Below are 22,918 nucleotides of genomic sequence, written 5' to 3'. Positions count from 1 at the left end.
GTCATGCTGGAGGGTCATGGTAGGATGAGCCTGCAGGAAGGGTAACACATGAGGGAGGAGGATGTCTTCCCTGTAACGCACAGCATTGAGATTGCCTGAAATGACAAGCTCAGTCCGATGATGTGACACATCACGCCAGACCATGATGGACCCTCCACCTCCAAATCGATCCCGCTCCAGAGTACAGGCCTCGATGTAACGCTCATTCCTTTGACGATAAATGTGATTCCGACCATCACCCCTGGTGAGACAAAACCGCGACTGTCTGGTCCAGCGACGGTGAGTTTGTGCCCATAGGCAACGTTGTTGCCGGTGATGTCTGGTGATGACCTGCCTTACAACAGGCCTACAAGCCCTCAGTCCAGCCTCTCTCAGCTTATTGCAGACAGTCTGAGCACTGATGGAGGGATTGTGCGTTCCTGGTGTAACTCGGGCAGTTGTTATTGCCATCCTGTACCAATCCTGTGCAGGTGTTGTTACACGTGGTCTGGCACTGCGGTCAGCTGTCCATCCTGTCATTATATTACGTACTGTCAGGGATGATTTACACATTGATCACCCGGGGCAAGCCAGGAGAGCTCTCATAATAGTGGGCTGGTCCTACATTAATATATCAAACGTATGGGCGAGCCAATGTTCACATTTCTAATGATATGGGTGACATAGACGCATCCTGATAAAGGTTGAGCTAACAGCACATTGCTAGGTCTTATCAAACCAGGGGCCGTATAGCTCTACTGGTGTTGAACAGTTTGATCAAGAGCCAAAACACTGAAGCTAACCAGATGACCCTTAACATCTGGACTGAGCTGAGAGACATGGCAGTGGAACAGAGAGTGGAGATGGCTGTCACCAAGTCTGAACTGCAATGCCAAAAAGACAATGTAGACCACAAGCCCGTGTTGACCACAAGAGGGAGCCACTGGCAATAAACTCACTAGTCTCCTATCAATGATGAATGATCTTTATTTGTACATCCAAACAAACAACTCAACAATGGCATCGAGCAAAGATGTCAGTCTCACCTTCAAAACTAGTGTTCTTCTCGTAACGAGTTACTAATCCAAACTGATTAAATAATCCATTACGGAAATTGTAGCCTATGAGTTTGGATTAATAACTTGATGAAATACAGACAAAAAAACAAAAAAAAGAGTAAGTCACAGCTCAATTCCTGGTACAGTGGGTGAGACAGGACACAACCATGGGACAGTAAACACACTGATCAGCCACACGCGATGGAGGGGACATCAGCTAGCAGTGTACGCTTACATAGCAAACCTGTTGGAGACGAGCAAAACAGTGCAGCGAAATTAACGGCCATCTTTTAGTGTGTCAGTGTGTCCAATTATCACCTCATGTCAATGTATATGACATTTTAGTTTCTAACCCCGGTGCCGTGCCTTGTCAAGTCTCTGGTAAAAGAGGTTCTCAAGCTCAGGAGATCTCTTGGTTAAATGAAGGTTCAATCATTTAGAGAGTGAAAGGAGGTTGTTGTTACTGTAAGGATGTCCACATGATTGACAGGGGGCCTGGGCCAATGGCATCAGGGCAGAGAGGAAAGAGCTGGAGTCAGTGTCCAATCACTGTTCATTGTTACAGTTTAGTTCTGTGTTTAGAGTGGTAACCATAGAGAATCCCCAAGGCTGGTTAGGTAAGTTCCACTTCCTCTATTGAAAACATCTTCAGCCACATCCCAACCACATTAAATGGCTTCCTTTCCTTTAGGAAGGACCACCGAAAAGTCAATGGGTAAGATTCCACCACATAGTTTTCATCTGCCGTACCATATCACTCCAATTCTGTCCTTCCCATTCATTCCGTTTCTTCCTGTTCCCCTGAAGTGTACACACTTCAAGGAGAGTTGGGAGAATCAGAACTGGGGTCTCGTCTAATTTCAGCTTCAGTGGTTTAGAAGGAAAGTAGGTAAGGAAAGGGAGCTTTTTAAGACTGTTGGGACGCAGACCAGCACAGAGGGCTCAGTGTGCTGCGGCTGCCTAAGTAACCCCAACAATTCATATTATTGGCTCAGGGCAGAGTTTTGAGAGAAGTTGGGGAGGGACTACTGGACGATAGTAGGGTGAAAGATCAGTTCACAGATTAGAAGTTTGGAAAAAGAGCAGCAGTTTGTCCACTGATGACCACTGATCGTCTGCTAGCCCTCCTACTCTTTACCCCCCTCTTCTGGTTGGGATGAAGACTCTGACGGGGCCTGGCTCTTTTCAGCATCCTCTCCTTCACCTAAGAGAGAGAGAGAGAGAGAGAGAGGGGTAGGCAATTCATGCATTAATAATGACTCTAAATGACATCATTACATCTGACGTCAGTGAGAGAGAGAAAGAGAGCAGAAGAAGGGTGTTTGAGTTGTCATCCGCTAAAGCGACTATAAGACATATTGACTATGATGTCACCATGTAAATATGGACAGCAGGACAACACTATTGGTGAATCTTAATTGCATACTCCTTACGTCCTCTCTCTTTGCCTCCTTCTCAAAACCCACTGGAGGAGAAGGTCAGAGGGGAGGGTCCTCTGGCTTTCTCATCCAATGGGTTTTGAAAAGAAGGTCAGGAGAGAGGGTGAGGAATATGCAATTGAGATTCTGCCTGTGAGTTATCAAGGGAAACACATGGCTCGTCTGGCCGCCTGTCGGTTTCAACTTGGCATTATCTTGGCATTGTCACACTTTCTCCCATATGTCATGTAAAACAACACATTGCACCGCTACAGAAAGAGATGAAGAGATAATATAGCCCAATTTATAAAACACAGGTCCTGGCAAGTCTGGATTTTGTCACAAGTTGAAACACCAAATGCATCTTTCATCAGCTTCCTGACCAACAGGTGAATTATGCTAGGCAAGTTTTGAAACAGAGTGTGTCCAATGCTCTCACAGGATTTGTTGATGTTGAGCTGAGCCAGGTCGTGTGATAGGTCGCTGGGTCCCTGTGCCTCAGGGGATTGTGGGATGTCGTGTACGGCGTTCCGTCGGCCGGTCCGCTGTGAAGCGATGAAGTCTTCATATGTCGCCTCCACATCAGTCATAGCTGATACACCTCAACATAGCAGGGCCTGGGAGACAGGGGAACACACACACACACACACACACACACACACACACACACACACAATGTAAACACACATGCAGTCTCCCAGGGGGGTGGAGGGATTACCCTGTGCCATAAACCAGCCATCTGCAAAGGGGAGCCAGAGGGAAAGCCTTGCTGTTTTTTTTTGTTAGCACCCAGAGAACCCAGTCCCTACAACATAAGTGAAATTGCCATGGGGGTTAGGGGGACATGCAATTTATTTAAAATAATAAAAAATAAAAATAGCAGGAAATTAGCTTTAAAGTAACTGTCCAGTGTTTACAGATTTCTATAAATTTGACCTATAATTAATTTTCAATCATTGAAATAATTACTTAGTTTTCCTTCCAAAGAAATTGTATGTTAAAAAGCAGCTTTTCTGTGTTGGAATGGGGTGGGCATACCCCAACGGAATGGTGTGGGGTGGGCATACCCCAACAGAATGGTGTGGGGTGGGCATACCCCAACAGAATGGTGTGGGCGTATACCGTTCATAAAAAAAATATTAATGCGAGTAGACTGCTGTTTGGCCATCTCATCCCCCTGAGGAGGCATCATCCTCTATATTGTGTTTTCAAAATACCCCTCCATATACCCCTCAATAGAGGCATAATAAGTCATGTCAAACTACGCAGAATTGCAGGAAATGCGTTTTATAAAGTCAATATCTACAGAATATCTACACCAATTTCACCCTTGCACTACAAACACACACTCAGTGGCATTGCCATCACTGACATCACCTTCCCTTATGAACAGTTTAACACCTCTGAATTCAAAAGCACCTTTATTTCTCAATATTCTACAATTATTCACCCAATGAAGGAAACACTATTGTTTAGTATTAGCATGCATTGGACAAAATCCAAATCCTTAAACAACATGATTTCATATACAGTAACCATTGCCAGGGAGATTGAGGTTAAGCCCCACTGCTGACATGATAACACCCTATTAGAGAGAGGTTATACCCAGAATGCAGTGCAAAAGGGTGACCGCCGGGTGCTATTTTGGGCCTCTATCCTCCTCTCAGCTGCTTGGCACTCAGCTGTGATGCTCAAAATGGTGTCACCGTGGCAGCGATGGTAAACAGCTGTTGGACTAGTAAACATTGGGTCACTCACTACTAATGAGGAACCCAGTCACCCCACACTGGGGTTCCTTTGGATTGGTTGTTACATCAACAATACTTATTTGAGAATAAGGTTAACTTGCAGGGGAAATAAACAATTGATACTAAAATAAGAGTATTTGCGTTAAGTATTTATTTGAGTGTTTACGGTATAAAGACAGCATCTTATTGATATGTCTTAAATGTCCATGTGATCCTGGTCTTGCATATTTGTGTCAGAAGCACAAAAAAATTAAAAATAATCATATATTTTTTTTAAATCAGGAATTGGAGGGGGACTGAGAAGGACGACTGATATACAGTACCTATTACTGTAACTGGGATAGATGGCATTATCAATACTCATCGCTGGTGTGGAACACACTTTATACTAAGATTTGTGGCGTGAAGTACAGTATCTTAGAGACATACTGTACATTCCTTTGCTGTGAGTTCAATGTGGCGTGTAGGCTACAGGACTGGTTTTTAGTGGTGGGACTGGGATGTACCTGGCAGTCTGAAATATTCATGTTTTACATACAACAATACACCGGAGGAGCTAAGATCAGCATAGACTATGAGCTCTGTGTGCGTTTTCCCTGTTTACTGATTGACAAAAGTGTAGTCATTGCCAAGGAACATGCCATTTGCAAGATGCCAGAGCATGTCCCTGTAGCATTAAGGGCAACAGCCTTCCTAAAATAGCCTTCAGACAAACTGCCTTCAGCTGAATAATTCAACAAGTGAAATGTGTACAGACAGCCACTCATCCTTCAGTATTCATATCTTAATGACCATAACTGATGAACACAGGCTATTTACCATGCAGCATTGAATCTGGTTTTCATAGGTCTGACGCAATCTGAAGGAACAAATTGGATCCATGGCATGAAAGAAAGTATTTACGGCCAAATCTAGCTAAATAGAAATGTAAGGCTTGGAAATCTCCTCTGTGCCCACCCCCCACTCTCGCTCACATGTCATTTACATATGATGACAGACCTGTAGTTAGGTACTCCAGACTGAAGGACGCTCCAAGATGCAATAGGCCTACATATAGTCCAGTCATCTCTGACAAAACCATTCATTATCCGTATTGGCTATAAGGCTTTTGGAAATCATTGCATGGTCATTATAATATTTATCTAGCCTATGTTAATTCATTTCAAACGAATGTGCATTAAAGAGCGCGACAGTGCGTGTAATTTGTTGTTACAATGTGTCAACCCTGTAATAGCAAACATCCGGCTGTAACACTGTAATCAAATGTGTGGCGATGTTGCATTTGTACAAGGAGACGGGTTCCAACCAGGCTCAATGAAAACAGCAGAAAATGTCGCTGAGCTATTGACAAAGACTTCTCTAAAAGCTGTAGCTTGACAACCTGTGAGGCAGAGCGAAAGCGGCACCATTTAAACAGGTAACACAAACCGAAATCGAAGCTTGAAATCTCATTAAAAATTTACCTGTGTGTGCTGAGGACTTCCAAACAGAAGCTGCTATGCACGGTCAATCACACAGCGACATGAGGAAGTCGACTGTCGTCTGTGATTTACGTCGCGACTCGCTTCTCCAGATGCAACCGGACCTTTCTTGCTACACAGCGGGCGCAGTGGCCGCACGTAGGGCATGACGTTTGAGCGCTGGGCACAATGGTTCAGTGGTTGGTCACTGCTCGCGCACTGGCTCGACTGTGCAATTAGGCTACTGTAGTGCAAGATGTAGACCTATTTAAATTGTATAACGCTATTCGTATTAGGCCTAACAAAATAAATTATTACACTAACTCAATAATATAATTCAATATATACTGAACAAAAATATAAACGCAGCATGCAAAAAAGTCAGCGATTTTACTGAGTTACTGTTCGTATAAGAAAATCACTAAATTGAAATACATAAATCAGGTTCTATTCTAGGAATTACCATGAATTGGCAGGGGCCCAGTGGGTGGGCATAGGCCCACCCACTGGGGAGCCAGGCCCAACCAATCAGACTGAGTTTTCCCTCACAAAAGGGCTATTTTACACACATAAATACTCCTGTTTCATCAGCTGTCCGGGTTGCTGGTCTCAGACGATCTCGAAGGTGAAGAAGCCTGAGCTGCCGTGTTTACACCTGGTCTGCGGTTGTGAGGCCAGTTGGATGTACTGCCAAATTCTCTAAAATTATGTTGGAGGTTGGCTTAATGTAGAGAAATGAACATTCAATTCTCTGGCAACAGCTCTGGTGGACATTCCTGCAGTCAGCATGACAATTGCATGCTCCTTCAAAACTTGAGACATCTGTGGCATCGTTTTAGAGTGGCCTTTCATTGTCCCCAGGACAAGGTGCACCTGTGTAATGATCAGGCTGTTTAATCAGCTTCTTGATATGCCACACCGGTCAGGTGGATGGATTATCTTGGCAAGGAGAAATGCTCACTAACAGGAATGTAAACAAATGTGTGAACAAAATTGGAGAAAAATAGGCTTTTTGTGCGTATGGAACATTTTTGGGATCTTTTCTTTCAGCTCATGAAACATGGGACCAACACTTGTAACGATTTCAGTATAAGATTAAAAAAATTACATCTGATAGGCCTACTCTTGGGAATTGTGATCTACAGATATTGTCGGTTCCCAGTTTTCTTATCTTATTTTTGTTGTTGTACTTATGTAACGCCCTGGCCATAGAGAGGGGTTTTTGTTCTTTATTTTGGTTAGGCCAGGGTGTTACATTGGGTGGGCGTTCTATGTTCCTTTTTCTATGTTTTTGTATTTCTTTGTTTTGGGCCGTGTGTGTGGCTCCCAATCAGGCACAGCTGAAGCTCGTTGCTGCTGATTGGGAGTCACACATAAGGAGCATGTTTTTTCCTTTGGGTTTGTGGGTAATTGTTTCTGTCAGTGTTTTGTTCCAGACAGGACTGTTTGCTGTCGGTTTACGCTTTTCTTGTTTTGTATAGTGTTCATGTTGTTGATATTAAATTCTAATAATGAACACTAACTCCGCTGCACCTTGGTCCACTTCTTCAGACGACAGCCGTTACAACTTATTAAACTTAAGCCTTTTTTCAATTCTGATTTGAATATCATTGAGAAAACAGAAGAATCAAAGATTTTTTTTCGCAAACATCCTTTCTGAATTTAAAAGTAATCATCTAGTTTTTCTAAAGTATCTGTAATCGAATTTCAATATTTTTGCTTGTAAATAATTTTTTTTGTAATCCCTTACATGTAAGAAACACCGTACACCTTGCTGCCCTCCACAGGTGTTGCTAGAGCGCGATGGGACAAAGACATCCCGGCCGGCCAAACCCTCCTCTAACCCGGACAACGCTGGGCCAATTGTGCACCGCCTCATGGGTCTCCCGGTCACGGCCGGCTATGAAACAGCCCAGTTTGGAACCCGGCTCTGCAGTGTCTTATACTGCTGCGCCACTCGGGAGGCCCAGTTTTCTTTTCTAATATTGTCAACGTCTGTGTGAGAGAGAGTAGGTCCATAGACACATATTTCCCTCAGATTACACAAACCTACAAAGAATTCGAAAACAAATCCAATTTTGATAAACTCCCATATCTATTTGGTGAAATACCACAGTGTGCCATCACAGCAGCAAGATTTGTGACCTGTTGCCACAGAAAAGGTCAACCAGTGAAGAACAAACACCATTGTAAATACAACCCATATTTATGTTTATTTATTTTCCCTTTTGTACTTTAACTATTTACACATTGTTATAACACTGTACATTGCCATAATATGACATTTGAAATGTCTCTATTCCTTTGAAACCTATGTGAGTGTAATGTTTACTGTTCACTTTTTATGGTTTATTTAACTTTTGTTTATTATGTATTTCACTTACTTTGGCAATATAAACATATGTTTACCATTCCAATAAAGCACTTTAAATGTAATTGAATAGAGAGCGGGAGAAAGCGAGAGAGAGCTAGAGAGAGAGAGCACTGAGCAGTCAGTGTGTGAGATACTGACCCGCACAGCCAAGAAGAAAAACATATTGAGGCCTAAGAATGTGGTTTATTGTGGCAGTGTGTGAAAGATCCCATTCAAGTCAACATATGTGTTCAATACGGAAGTCTGGCTGCTCAAGTTTATTGACATAAAGGCCTAATTCAAGGCTAAATGATTATACTGCAGTTTTACCAACGCTCAGGTGACTTGTTTGTTTAAATTATAGGCCATGTTATCTTTGCCCTGACAAAATATTACATTATGATATGTTCTTATGTTCTTATAGGCTAAAACAGTAAACCCCCAAAAGATATGTGCTGATGTTAGCAAATTAGATATTAAACTGGGCCAAGTCGGCCTATGGAATGAGCTTTCTTCCCACTGGGTGAATTTCACTCATTGTACTTGTGAACGTGACATCAAAACTTGAAACGTGAAACTTCAAACCAGAGACAGAGGGAAAGGGTTGCCTCCCACGCCCCACCTGCCGTTCAAAATAAACACTGCACCCATTCCTGTCTCGCTAACAGCAAAGGAATGGCCAATGAAATCCTCGGATGTTGGGATGTGGTGTCGTCTCCTAGACAAGTTAGTTGCTACAGCAGCATCAGCGACCGACACAGACAAGAGAGATGGAGGACTTTGAAGGTAAGACGTTTAGTAAATAATAAATTGAGGAGATAAACAGTTATCGATTTTACTGTTGAATAAGTCCTAGGTTTTCAATGCGACTTCTTATTTTGTTGTGTTGATTTTCGGAGATTTTTCAGTGCCGCAGAACTGCACTATTTTTGGTTTACGGATCTCTTTCTTTGCGGTGTCTGGCCAAAACAGGGCGCAGTATGACGCTATGGTTAGGGCGTTATCCCAATATTGGTGGCACTGGTTGTTCGTAATGCATGTGTTTACATTGTTTTTAATAGTTGAATAGCTGATTGCTAGCTCTAAAGCTATTTGATAGCCTTTCATAGGCCACAGCGCTTGAAGAAAGGACATGTTGTTTGCTTGGAATGGGAGGCTTGGCAGCCTCTTGCTAACCGGCTAGCTAATATTGATAGAATAGCCTAGATCAATATGTATTCTATCTCATAACCTAAACAATAGCCTAAAAATGGGTCTGGCACAACCTAGCTAGCTACATCTAAAACGCTTCTCAAACCTTAAAGCCACTGAAACCAACAGCCTTGATGCATTGCTAGAATGAAGCATTTATATTATTTAGCCATTCTGACTAATGGTCTAACGTTACTATTTTATGCAATTATTGATGCTATTTTGAACCAGTGCATAATAGTGTTTGTTATTTGAATACATTTAGCTTAAACCTGGCACCTCTCGCTTCATATTTCTGTCAAATGCTGTTATGTTTCAGGGTGCCTACCTGATCATTTAAAATAGAATAGAATTTGCTAAAATAAATTTCACACAAACAAATAGCGTTGCTATATTCCTGCTTGCCAGATATTCTGTTACCCATTAGGCCTAAGCATATTTCTGTCAAGTACTCTTATGCCCCTGGTCGTGTATCCTAGCCAAGGCTATTGTATGACAGCTCTTCATCTTCTCTGCATCCGTTCACTTCTGTACAGATGTGGAAGAGGCTCCGCCCTCCAACGAAGAGCTGATCCCCTGTAAAATATGTGGAAGGAGCTTCTTCACTAAAGTCCTGGTAAGACACACACACACACACACACACACACACACACACACACACACACACACACACACACACACACCAACACTATAGCATGTACGTGTATTTTGAGGTTTAAACCTCCCTGTCCCTTTCCTTCTTGCCCTGTAGAAGAAACATACCCCAATCTGTCAGAAAGCAGCAGCTAAGAAGAGGAAGGTGTTTGACTCTGGCCGGCAGAGAGCTGAGGGAACAGAGATCTCCACTATCAAACCCATCAAATCTAAGGTGAGACAACATAACAACACACACACACACACACACACAGCTCCAATAACTGTTAGGCTACAGACATGCCAAAACGTGCCTCAGACCACAGTGAAAGAGGCTGTTGAAGGGACCTAGTTATGGGTTTAGACAAGGATCCACTCTTCTGTGAAACAAGTCCACATTTGTTAGCTAAATGTGACCAACATTTCTGTTTCCTGATCATTTGTTATACACCTTAAACCACTTATGTATTTCAGTCACACACTTCTACCACCACTGCTAAGACTGTGAAAGTAAGTTGAATAGTCTTTATTATACGTTTGTGTGTTGTTGTAACACAACATTGCTGTGTGTATAAGGTATTAAAAAATGTATTGGTTCTTTTGCACTGTATCTTGCTCTACTGTGTCAGAAGCTCTATTTGAAACAGTGGTCTGGTCAGAATATCTGACCAATCCAAGACTGTCATCTAACAACTGCATGCACTAATCCCCTTCCACTCTTTCCTTATTCTTTAACAGACAGTTTTTAAATGATATTTTTTTTAATTACAATCCATTTTCTAAACCGGAAAGGTAATAAATACTAAAAGCTCTTCTGCATTCAGAACTAAGTTGTATGCGCTTGGGCCATCCAAACCAGAGCAATACGCTCCTAGGCTGGTCCCATATCTGTCTGTATGTGCTTTAGCTCCTCAGACTATTGCTTGTTGTGTAGTCTAAATCTAGGTGATAACAGTAGTCTGCTTGACGAGGAGTAGCTAGATGCTTAGGCTACATCCTATACTCTACTGCTTCTGACAGCTAGCCACGCTGCCTGACATGCATTTTAATGGAAACTGAAAAGGAAAACAATGCTGTATTATGTCCTGGACAGCTGTTCCCTCCCTGCTGGCTACCAGAATAATAATTGGCGATGGTGTGTCCTAAATGGCACCCTATTTCCTATATAGTGCACTACTTTTGGGAGGGAACCTAGGTGTGTTCTCCAGTAGTGTCGTTTTCATGGGATAAACCAAATCCCAGGTATATACTGTGGTTAGTTTGGTACGTACTTTATAACATTCATTTCTATTTAGGAATCTAATACACACCAATGGCACTATTCTCCAGGGCTTGAAAATATGTACTCTTTTGGCACTTAAACGTCATGGTAAATGCAATGGCTTGGGACTGTCCTAAATTAGTGCACTAAACCAGAGCATGCAGATATCTGGAGGATACATAATCCCTTTGAATTGGGACTGGTGAATTGCACTTAAATGGAGGTTGCACGTATTGGATGTGCACTTGTAGTGTACTCTGTATAAAACACAGTTTAATCACTGATGAGGGAAACAAGCATCTGATCTGAGCTGTAACCAGATAGGGCTGATATGAGGTCACTGGGATTGTCATGTGACCAACTGTGAAGTGGTATGACTCTGAACCACTTCTGTCGCTAGTGGTCAGTCTCAGATCCCATGAAGACCTAAAGCACCGGTATAGAGGGCTTTACATTAGGGCCAGGACGATACAGTATCGCAATACTCGTTAGTATCGTGGCAAGGAAACAAAACACAAAGCGTATTTAACTTCTGTAAGAAAACAGCCCTAAAAATGATGTTGTCATTCAAAGTCACATTTATTTATTTTCCAAGCTATAGCAAACAATATTCTACATACAGCACATTTTTTGAAATTACCAAAGAGTTTGGTCTGCTTCCATTCTGGTGTTTACCAGCTTTGGCACGCATTAAATCATTACAATTCTGTTGTCCGACATCAAACTTGTCCTTGTCAATCACAAAGCTTCATAGAAGTGCTTGTAATGTGTTAATTCTTCCCATTAAATCATGTTGCTCTGAGCTGTACTTGTCTATTGTCACACATGCTTTGACATTCAGCCTGGGGAACACACAGCATATGCCATTTCATCCTTTTACTTAACTTTGACAGGTAAATGTTTAAACACCCCTATATATAGCTAATAAGTTATGGGTTTCTAACTAACTACAACTCACTAGTAGGCAATCTGTCTTCAGACAAAATAGCCTAAAAGGTGGGGAGTTTGAAAGGAGAGAAAGCATGTGATGGTGTGATCACATTGGCTGGAGATGATACATTTACTGCAGTATTAGGCCTAATATTTAGCCAATGAATGATGGGTTAATATGAATGAGCTTCTTCAGCTACACATAGCCTCTCTTTTCCAGATGAGCCCTTTTGCAATTACGCAAGCCTCTCCTCTATTCCTTTTCTCCTGGGTTTTCTCCCAGTTTTTCAAAAGTAATCTGCTAGGATTTCCCCAATTAGATAGGATTACATGTTAGAATTGGGTTTTTCAAAACTGAAAATTTGATTCTGATCTTATGGCTAGGGATAAGGATTTGGTAATCCAATCTCACCTTTTAATCAGGGTTAAATGTTTTTGTGTTTTTCTACACTTAAAGGGTAGTGATTAGGACAGAAGGCATCTTGAGAAGACACCAATGATGCCTATAGAAATATTGTAAAGCAGGAAACGGAGAGGGCAGAAAGCTGACTTTTCTTGCTGAAGAACAGATCAAGTTGATAGTGCTCCAACAAAAAGTGACAACTGTGCATTTCTTATTTCAAGCACGCTTGAAAGATGCTGGGGTTGCGTTTTCAGATGATGAAGACTTCTGGTGAGATGGCAAATTTAGCTGAAAAATATTAAACTTTTTTTAAGTGTTATATTAAAAGTTATGCAAATAAATTAGCTTACAAGTGCCATGCGTGCTATTTTGTCTTGGCTATCGTCATGTAGTTCATCATGCGGCAGTTTTTAAAAAAAAGGTATCTTATTGGTTTTTGGCAAATCGGATAGGATTAAATGTTAGCATTACGTTTTTCAAAACTGGAAAATTTGATTCTGATCTTCCGCATAGGGATAAGGATTTGGTAATCCAATTTTACCTTTTTGTATGTGGTTTTGCGTTTTTCAAAACTCAAAGGTAGTGATTAGGATCGTTTTTTTATCCCCAAAATCTGGATTAGCTTTATCCCACTGGAAGGGTGGATTCAGGGTGTGTTTAGAAAGGTGAAAGGCTCTACAACCAAGAAAGGTGAGAAAGTAAAAATTGTTTTCTTACATCTGAAAACCAAAAGTTCATTATGTTAAATTGACTGCAGTATAGGTATGTGGTCAGTTGTTATATTGAGAACTGTCAAATAAATGCATCTACTTACTTATAAGTGATATGCAGGCTCCATAATTTTTAATCAAGGTACCTTTTATTCATGTAGTTTACTCATGTTTTCCTATGACAGTGGATAAGTAGTACCTCAACCTGTCCAGTGCGAGGTGTAGGCCTGTTCAATGCACTGAAAATCTGTATTCTTTTATCTTGATATTGTGGTATCTGATACAAATAATTTATATCCCATTATTTTCCGAAAAACCGCCACAAACAGTCAGATCGATCTGATCCTGGATAGAAAAAAAGAAGATGACAGAATCCGGCTCATTCTGATCCCCCAATTTATTTATTTATTTATTTATTTATTTATTTTTAACCGGCCCCTGGAGTCACAGAAGCTATAGGCTGCAATATCTTGTTGAGCATGTTTTGCTACAATTAATCCTGTTTAGATAACTGTCTGCTGCTACTATAAACAAAATCAGTTGGCAGGGATGTTTGCTAGCAAGTTGTCAATGTGCATGATATCTAACAAAGCGGAGTGAGGGTAGGAAACGTGGATAAAAAGGTTCATCAAGGTCAGATTTTGCATTTCTTGCTGAAAGAGCAGATTCGAAGGTTTCTAAAGCACATACAAACTCAAATAAAATGGGGGCATATCCCTTGTTTGTTATGACAGCAGTTCCACATATTCCAGTGACACAAGTTATTATTTATATTTTATTCTGTTATATTCTTAATACACTGAACAAAAATATACATGCAACAATTTCTACGATTTTACTGAGTTACAGTTCATATAAGGAAATCAGTCAATTGTTGGTCACAGATACCTTTAAAAAAAAGTAGGGGCGTGGATCAGAATACCAGTCAGTATCTAGTTTGACCACCATTTGCCTCATGCAGTGCGACGCATCTCCTTCGTATAGAGTTGATTGTGGCCTGTGGAATGTTGTCCCACTCCTCTTCAATGGCTGTGTGAAGTTGCTGGATATTGTTAGGAACTGGAACATGCTGTCATACATGTCAATCCAGAGCATCCCAAACATGCTCAACGGGTGACATGTCTGGTGAGTATGCAGGCATGGAAGAACTGGGACATTTTCAACTTCCAGGAATTGTGTTATCATGCTGAAACATGAGGTGATGGCGGCGGATGAATGGCACGACAATTGTCCACAGGATCTCAATACGGTATCTCTGTGCATTCAAATTGCCATCGATAAAATGCAATTGTGTTTGCCCACACAATGCCGTACACGCTGTCTGCCATCTGCCCGGTACAGTTGAAACCGGGATTCATCCGAGAAGAGCACACTTCTCCAGCGTGCCAGTGGCTGGTCTCAGACGATCCCGCAGGTGAAGAAGCCGGATGTGGAGGGCTGGCGTGGTTATACGTGGTCTGTGGTTGTTAGGCTGGTTGGACGTACTGCCAAATTCTTTAAAATACGTTGGAAGTGGCTTGTGGTAGAGCAATTAACATTCTCGGGCAACAGCTCTGGTTGATAGTCATGCAGTCAACATGCCAATTGCACACTCCCTTAAAACTCCCTCAAAACGTGGCATTGTGTTGTTTGACAAAATTGCACATTTTACAGTGGCCTTTTATTGTCTCCAGCACAAGGTGCCCCTGTGTAATGATCATGCTGTTTAATCGGCTTCTTGATATGCCACACCTGTCAGGTGGATGGATTACCTTGGCAATGGAGAAATCTCCCTAACACGAATGTAAACAAATTTGTGCACAAAATTTGAAAGTAGTACACTTTGTGCGTATGGAACATTTCTGAGATCTTCTATTTCAGCTCGAAACATGGGACCAACACTTTACATGTTTTTGTTTTATAGTTTTGTTCAGTATATAAAATATATGCGTGTTGACTGTGGTCAGGGCAGGGAATGTATGTGTTTCTTGTCTGTTTTAATGAACAAAATCATGAACTATTGATTTAATTTGCATGGCACAGCCATGTAGCAGCCTATGGACAGTACAGACCAGTAACATAATTAAACTCAAAATATGCCATTCTATTAGTCTCTTAGGACCTTCCTAAACAAATGAATAATGCATTTCTTTGTGATGGTTTATATTCAATGGATCGGCACACCCCTACTCCCACTCGTCACCGGTGCCGGCATGCGCACGGGAGGTGTACAAGGCTTATGCCAGCAATAATGTGGTAAAAATGGGACTGTTTGAAATGGTAGCATATAAGCATTGTAAAAAAAAAAAACAGGCAACATACCGTAAATCCTGTGTGAATTAGGTATTAGAAGCAAGTGAGAGATGTTGCTGAGAGGTTTCTTTCTCTATTCTAAAGTCATTAAAAGGCACCACTTTGGATCCAGTTTCCCTTCATCATTCCAGACGGATGGGTTACTGAAGTGTGTGTGTGTGTGTGTGTGTGTGTGTTCGTTCCAGCCGGAGCCTCCTAAGAAGCAGTCTAACTGGCGCAGGAAACACGAGGACTTCATTGCCACCATCAGAGCTGCCAAGGGCATCACTCAGGTCATGAAGGATGGGGGACCCTTACCCCCTCCTCCACCACCCTCCTACGACCCAGGTAACAACACCCTTACCCCCTCCTCCACCACCCTCCTACGACCCAGGTAACAATATCCTTACCCCCTCCTCCACCACCCTCCTACGACCCAGGTAACAACACCCTTACCCCCCCCTCCACCACCCTCCTACGACCCAGGTAACAAAATCCTTACCCCCTCCTACGACCCAGGTAACAACACCCTTACCCCCTCCTCCACCACCCTCCTACGACCCAGGTAACAATATCTTTACCCCCTCCTCCACCACCCTCCTACGACCCAGGTAACAACACCCTTACCCCCTCCTCCACCACCCTCCTACGACCCAGGTAACAACACCCTTACCCCCTCCTCCACCACCCTCCTACGACCCAGGTAACAATATCCTTACCCCCTCCTCCACCACCCTCCTACGACCCAGGTAACAACACCCTTACCCCCTCCTCCACCACCCTCCTACGACCCAGGTAACAACACCCTTACCCCCTCCTCCACCACCCTCCTACGACCCAGGTAACAACACCCTTAACCCCTCCTCCACCACCCTCCTACGACCCAGGTAACAACACCCTTATCCCCTCCTCCACCACCCTCCTACGACCCAGGTAACAATATCCTTACCCCCTCCTCCACCACCCTCCTACGACCCAGGTAACAGCACCCTTACCCCCTCCTCCACCACCCTCCTACGACCCAGGTAACAACACCCTTACCCCCTCCTCCACCACCCTCCTACGACCCAGGTAACAACACCCTTACCCCCTCCTCCACCCCCCTCTTACAACCCAGGTAACAATATCCTTACCCCCTCCTCCAGCCCCCTCCTACGACCCAGGTAACAACCCTTACCCAGGTAACAAAACACCCTTACTCCCCCCTCACCTACAGTATGACCCAGGTAACAACTTTAGACAGGCCATTTTTTGTTTAGAGATTTCCCCTCTGAGGTCACTGAACAACATAATATCTTCATGTGTTTCCAGATTATATCCGGTGACTGTGTTATTGTGTTTGTTCCAGATTATATCCGGTGACTGTGTTATTGTGTTTGTTCCAGATTGTATCCGGTGACTGTGTTATTGTGTTTGTTCCAGATTGTATCCGGTGACTGTGTTATTGTGTTTGTTCCAGATTGTATCCGGTGACTGTGTTATTGTGTTTGTTCCAGATTGTATCCGGTGACTGTGTTATTGTGTTTGTTCCAGATTGTATCCGGTGACTGTGTTATTGTGTTTGTTCCAGATTGTATCCGGTGACTGTGTTATTGTGTTTGTTCCAGATTGTATCCGGTGACTGTGTTATTGTGTTTGTTCCAGATTGTATCCGGTGACTGTGTTATTGTGTTTGTTCCAGATTGTATCCGGTGACTGTGTTATTGTGTTTGTTCCAGATTGTATCCGGTGACTGTGTTATTGTGTTTGTTCCAGATTGTATCCGGTGACTGTGTTATTGTGTTTGTTCCGATTGTGTTCCAGATTATATCCAGTGTCCATACTGCGAGAGGCGGTTCAGTGAGAATGCAGCAGACAGACACATGAAATTCTGTAAGGAGCAGCACGCTCGCATGCAGAATAAGGCCAAAGTACCCGGGGCTGTGGACACCAAGAAAACACCTGCACGCACACAGGTAGGACAGCACTGATGTGTGTGTTTGTTTAACATCTCATTAAGTGTGTGAGCCATACATCGAGAGTAAAGTGTGTGTGTGTGTGTGTGTGTGTGCGCTCCACAGTTCAAGCCTCCTGCTCCTGTGAAGAAGGCTAACTCTCCTTCTGTGTCCGCTGTGCCCTCTTCCTCCCGTTTACCCCAGAGATCTGTCCTGGGCCAGCCCTCCGGTAACTCACACACGGTGTCTCACAGTCAGATGATGGTGCAGATATTGGTGTAACCCAGGGGTTATTTCACATGCTTGTCTCTATTTCTGCTCAGTCTCTTTTAGAACACTGTCTCTCTGTCTTACAGAGGACAACTCCAAGTAGACCCTGTCTCTTCTGTGCTAGGCCACACTGACTGAAGCTGAATCAACAAAACCTCTTGGGCTGGGCATATCGGCCATTCAGATACAATGTCACTGAATTTAAGCCATTTTGCTGGAGAGATAGGACTGAGATGTTTTTAAGTCTACACCCTGTGTTCCTCTCCTCTTGTCTCTATAGGGATTTCATCCAGTAAGGTTCCCTCTGCAGGATCAGTGAGGAGCGCTCCGTCTGGTTACTCTCCTAACCGCAGCGCCGCTTCTGGCCTCACTAGTCCACCTTCAGGGTTAGTACACACACACCATGCTCACAACACTAACACACACACTCTCAACAAGCACAGCACTTACACAAATGACTGATGATTGGCTGAGAGAAATTGATGATAAAATGATTGTGGGTGCTGTCTTGTTAGACTTCAGTTCAGCTTTTGACTTATCGATCATAGTCTGCTGCTGGAAAAACGTATGTGTTATGACTTTACACCCCCTGCTATAATGTGGATAAAGAGTTACTTATCTAACAGAACACAGAGGGTGTTCTTTAATGGAAGCCTCTCAAATATAATCCAGTTAGAATCAGGAATTCCCCAGGGTAGCTGTTTCGGCCCCTTGCTTTTTTCAAATTTTACTAACAACATGCCACTAACTTTGATTAAAGCCAGAGTGTCTATGTATGCGGATGACTCAACACTATACACGTCAGCTACTACAGTGACTGAAATGACTGCAACAATCAACAAAGAGCTGCAGTTAGTTTCAGTATGGTGGCAAGGAATAAGTTAGCCCTAAATATTTCTAAAACTAAAAGCATTGTATTTGGAACAAAACACTCCTTAAACCCTAAACCTCAACAAAATCTTGTAATAAATAATGTGGAAATTGAACAAGTTGAGATGACTAAACTGCTTGGAGTAACCCTAGATTGTAAGCTGTCATGGTCAATACATATTGATGCAGTGTAGCTAAGATGGGGAGAAGTCTGTCTATAATAAAGCGATGCTCTGCCTTCTTAACAACACTATCAACAAGGCAGGTCCTACAGGCCCTAGTTTTGTCGCACCTTAACTACTGTTCAGTTGTGTGGTCAGGAGTCACAAAAAAGGATGTAGGAAAATTGCAATTGGCTCAGAGCAGGGCACCACGGCTGGCCCTTGGATGAACACAGAGCTAATATTAATAATATGCATGTCAATCTCTCCTGGCTGAAAGTGGAGAAGAGATGGACTTCATCACTACTTTTATTTATGAGAGGTATTGACCTGTTGAATGCACCGAGCTGTCTGTCTAAACTACTGGCACACAGCTCGGACACCCATGTATACCCCACAAGACATGCCACAAGAGGTCTCTTCACAGTCCAGAACAGACTATGGGAGGCACACAGTACTACATAGAGCCATGCCTACATGGAACTCTATTCGACATCAAGTAACTGATGCAAGTAGTAAAATTAGATTTAAAAAAAAAAAAAAAGATTAAAAAAACACATTATGGAACGGCGGGGACTGTGAAGCAACACAAACATTGGCACATACACATGCATACACACACACAATAACATACGCACTATACGTACACATGGATTTAGTACTGTATATATGTGGTAGTGGTGGAGTAGGGGCCTGAGGGCATACAGTGTGTTGTGAAATCTGTGAATGTATTGTAATGTTTTTAAAATTGTATTAACTGCCTTAATTTTGCTGGACCCCAGGAAAAGCAGCAGCTAATGGGGATCCATAATAAATACAAATACACACCTGCATGAACACGCATGTCAACAAATCCTGTCAATATGTAACACACATACGTTTAAGACCACAAGTGAAAACTCTTCCCTTCTTTCTCCTCTTTCTCTTCCTCCTCTCCTTCTCTCAGTGTTGGAGGTAAGCCCCGTCCAGTAGGTTCCTATGGCTCTGTGAAAATCTCTCAGACATCAGGGGGACTCAACAACAGGAAAGCCTACAGCGCAGACAAATACAACTCCAGGTAGGAAAAGGCCTGTATGAGTGTGACTGGGAGATTGTATGTGATGGTTTACTTGTAGTGGAAGTGTTAGACAAAATAGAAGTCCAGACAATAAACACTCTCCTCTTGTGGTTGGTGTTGGTATCGCTCAGAGGACCCTCCCCTCTGACCTTCTCCTCCAGTGGGTTTTGAGAAGGAGGCAAGGAGAGAGGACGTAAGGAGTATGCAATTAAGATTCACCAATAGTGTTGTCCTGCTGTCCATATTTACATGGTGACATCATAGTCAATATGTCTTCTAGTCGCTTTAGCGTATGACAACTCAAACACCCTTCTGCTCTCTCTCTCTCTCTCTCTCTTTCTCTCACTGGCGTTAGATGTAATGATGTCATTATTAATGCATGCATTGCCTATCTCTCGCTCTCTCCCCACTCTCTCTTTCTCTCTCCCCCTCTTTCTGTGTGTGTGTGTGTGTGTGTGTGTGTGTGTTTGTGTGTTTGTATCTCACTCTCTACTTTTTTCCCTTCCCTGTCTTTCTCCACTTCAGGTGCGATGTCAAAAGTGAAAACGATGTGGATAATGGCGGAATGATGTCAAGGTTCTGCCACGAGTGTGGAACCAAGTACCCTGTAGACTGGGCCAAGTTCTGCTGTGAGTGTGGGGTCCGTAGGATGTGTATTTAAAGGAGGAGAGTGAGGGATAGAGAAGGAGAAGAGAGAAGGAGAGAAAGGAGGAAGAGGACAGGAGGATAGAGAAAAGGGGGAAAGATAAGTGCAGAGGAGGGAAATGGGAAATTTAAATTAAAGGGGGGCAGTTCACTGCAACCCTGGGCCATGATGCTGTTATGCCACTTACCTAGCTAAAATAGTACACAGCAAGCAGGAGTTCTTCCCCTCATAATATTGTATAGTCAGTTTGATATCAGCTCTCATAACTGTTAAGGTCATTATTATGACAGTGTTATGTAGGCTTTACTACAGAAGACTCAAGCACATAATTACCCCAAATGTCCACCCTAACCATTCTTATCCCAACCACTGCCTATGTACCATGATCTACAAGCCCTCTCCAGTACAACCCTGGGTAGAAACCCACTCTCATCCCATCTTATCCCAACCACTGCCTATGTACCATGATCTACAAGCCCTCTCCTGTATAACCCTGGGTAGAAACCCACTCTCATCCCATCTTATCCCAACCACTGCCTATGTACCATGATCTACAAGCCCTCTCCAGTACAACCCTGGGTAGAAACCCACTCTCATCCCATCTTATCCCAACCACTGCCTATGTACCATGATCTACAAGCCCTCTCCTGTATAACCCTGGGTAGAAACCCACTCTCATCCCATCTTATCCCAACCACTGCCTATGTACCATGATCTACAAGCCCTCTCCTGTATAACCCTGGGTAGAAACCCACTCTCATCCCATCTACTCCCAACCACTGCCTATGTACCATGATCTACAAGCCCTCTCCTGTATAACCCTGGGTAGAAACCCACTCTCATCCCATCTACTCCTTCCCACCCGTTTCTCCCCTGCCTCACATATTCCATGTGTTACTATTGAAGTGCAATATGATTGACTACAGATTTAAAAAAAGGAGTTTAATTCTTGAAGATGAATGGAATGTGTGACGTGGCAAAGTGGACACATTCTTTTCATTGAGTCATGAGTAGAATTAATGTTAAGTATTTGGAAAAGAATACACATTGTTTTTACTGGGACCAGTGTAAGAGCAGGTTGACCTTTTATTGTTATGAATCTTGTCCTAGAGGCAGAACTGAGGTTGTCTACACTTGACACTTTCATGCGACTTCTGCTGTCAGAATACGAAGATCGCATTGAAAAGACGGGTCTAGACGCACAAAGTCACTTTGTGGTCTAATTGTGTTCACATCTGAAGTGGTCAGGGATGCATTGTGTGCGGATTTCTCCTCAGTCTGGACGCAATCAGGCTACCGAAAGCGCAAACAGTGGGCAACATCATCAGCACTCCTCCCACAAATCTCCAGAAAACGTGTGCTTTGGGACAGAGAGGCACCTTTTCATTATAACGTTGGAGGGAATACGTTCCTAGTGTGAGAGGAAAGTGTTTGCTGGCCTCAAATGGTAGCCAACTAGCTAATATTTAGACATTTTTTTTTGTTTGGCTAGAGTTATCCCGTTTGCAATCCCTTTAGTGTTGCTTGCTGGCTAGCTACAGAGGTTAGCTAGCTAGTTACCGACAGTAGTTATTATCAGATTTTGGCTATTCCACCGTTTGTAGAATGCATACTGTCATTTGAATATAGTGTGAAAAAAAGGGAATCCGGACACACTGTGGACACGGTAGACACATTAAAATGTAGGTGTAGACACATGACCTAATCAGAATACAAAAGCTGCATGAACTGTCAAGTCTCGACACGGCCTGAGTGATTTCCCCTTAGGACAGATGCAATGTCAAAATTGTCTATATTGTAGAAATTCATGAAAACAAAAATGAGCTTTTTGGTCTTCATTTAGGGTTAGGCATTAGGTTTAGCGGTGTGGTTATGGTGAGGGTAAGGGTATAGGCCTTCCCTGTAGCTCAGTTGGTAGAGCATGGTGTTTGCAACACCAGGGTTGTGGGTTCGATTCCCACGGGGGGCCAGCACAGAAAAAAAATAAATAAATAAATAAATAAATAAAAAAAAATGTATGAAATTGTATGAAATGTATGCATTCACTACTGTAAGTCGCTCTGGATAAGAGCGTCTGCTAAATGACTAAAATGTAAAATGTAAAAAATGGTTACGTTTAAAATAAGATTTTATGACTCTGCAGAGCTGCCTCCAGAACAACATTTATGAAGAAATAACCTCACTAACATGCAGCGTAAGAGGCTATTGCTGTTAAATAGTTGTGGTACAGGTCAGGGTTTTTAAATGATTTTAAAGGCAGCAGTTTCAATACACGGTATAACATATCCAATGCAATTATACGATACAAGGTGTTAAAATTGACCATCATTCATATACTGCTATTTCCACACACTGTATACAAGGAAATGGGTTCATTTATTTCATCTCTCTGTGTTTGTTTTAACTAAGCAATCAAAATGTATTTGTTTGTGGTTTTGTGAAAGCCTTTTTCTGTATCTACCTACATGTGTTCTGTGTTTCCTTCAGTGAGTATGATTACATGCACACACTAATGCGATTATTGTGGATAGTCAGATTACCTGATGGCACTCTGATAAATGCAGA

General features: G+C 42.6%; 1 protein-coding gene and 1 long non-coding RNA gene across 3 annotated transcripts; one reads left to right on the top strand and one right to left on the bottom strand.

The window, feature by feature from the left end:
* Window positions 1–948: 948 nt before the first annotated feature.
* LOC115152371 (uncharacterized) lies at window positions 949–5,890 on the bottom strand. Its single transcript, XR_003867471.1, has 3 exons — window positions 5,667–5,890; window positions 2,895–3,072; window positions 949–2,241 (listed from the first exon to the last, which is right to left on the bottom strand). It is a non-coding gene; the product is annotated as an uncharacterized LOC115152371 (long non-coding RNA).
* Window positions 5,891–8,712: 2,822 nt separating this feature from the next.
* Window positions 8,713–22,328, top strand: zc2hc1a (zinc finger, C2HC-type containing 1A). Of its 2 annotated transcripts, XM_029697160.1 has the most exons (10): window positions 8,713–8,802; window positions 9,744–9,823; window positions 9,959–10,075; window positions 10,315–10,350; window positions 15,622–15,763; window positions 17,219–17,370; window positions 17,476–17,578; window positions 17,900–18,005; window positions 19,597–19,707; window positions 20,233–22,328. In XM_029697160.1, exons 1-10 carry the CDS (start codon window positions 8,787–8,789, stop codon window positions 20,366–20,368), a joined length of 999 nt encoding a protein of 332 aa, XP_029553020.1. In that variant the 5' UTR covers window positions 8,713–8,786; the 3' UTR covers window positions 20,369–22,328. The 2 variants fall into 2 exon arrangements, with proteins under 2 accessions (XP_029553020.1, XP_029553030.1); XM_029697170.1 differs by lacking the exon at window positions 10,315–10,350.
* The last annotated feature ends 590 nt before the right edge of the window (window positions 22,329–22,918 follow it).

The sequence above is a fragment of the Salmo trutta genome, chromosome 2, assembly GCF_901001165.1.
Source record: "Salmo trutta chromosome 2, fSalTru1.1, whole genome shotgun sequence".
NCBI classification, from domain to species: domain Eukaryota; kingdom Metazoa; phylum Chordata; class Actinopteri; order Salmoniformes; family Salmonidae; genus Salmo; species Salmo trutta.
Note: the sequence above shows the minus strand (reverse complement) of the source record. Positions and strands in the feature narration are given on the sequence as shown.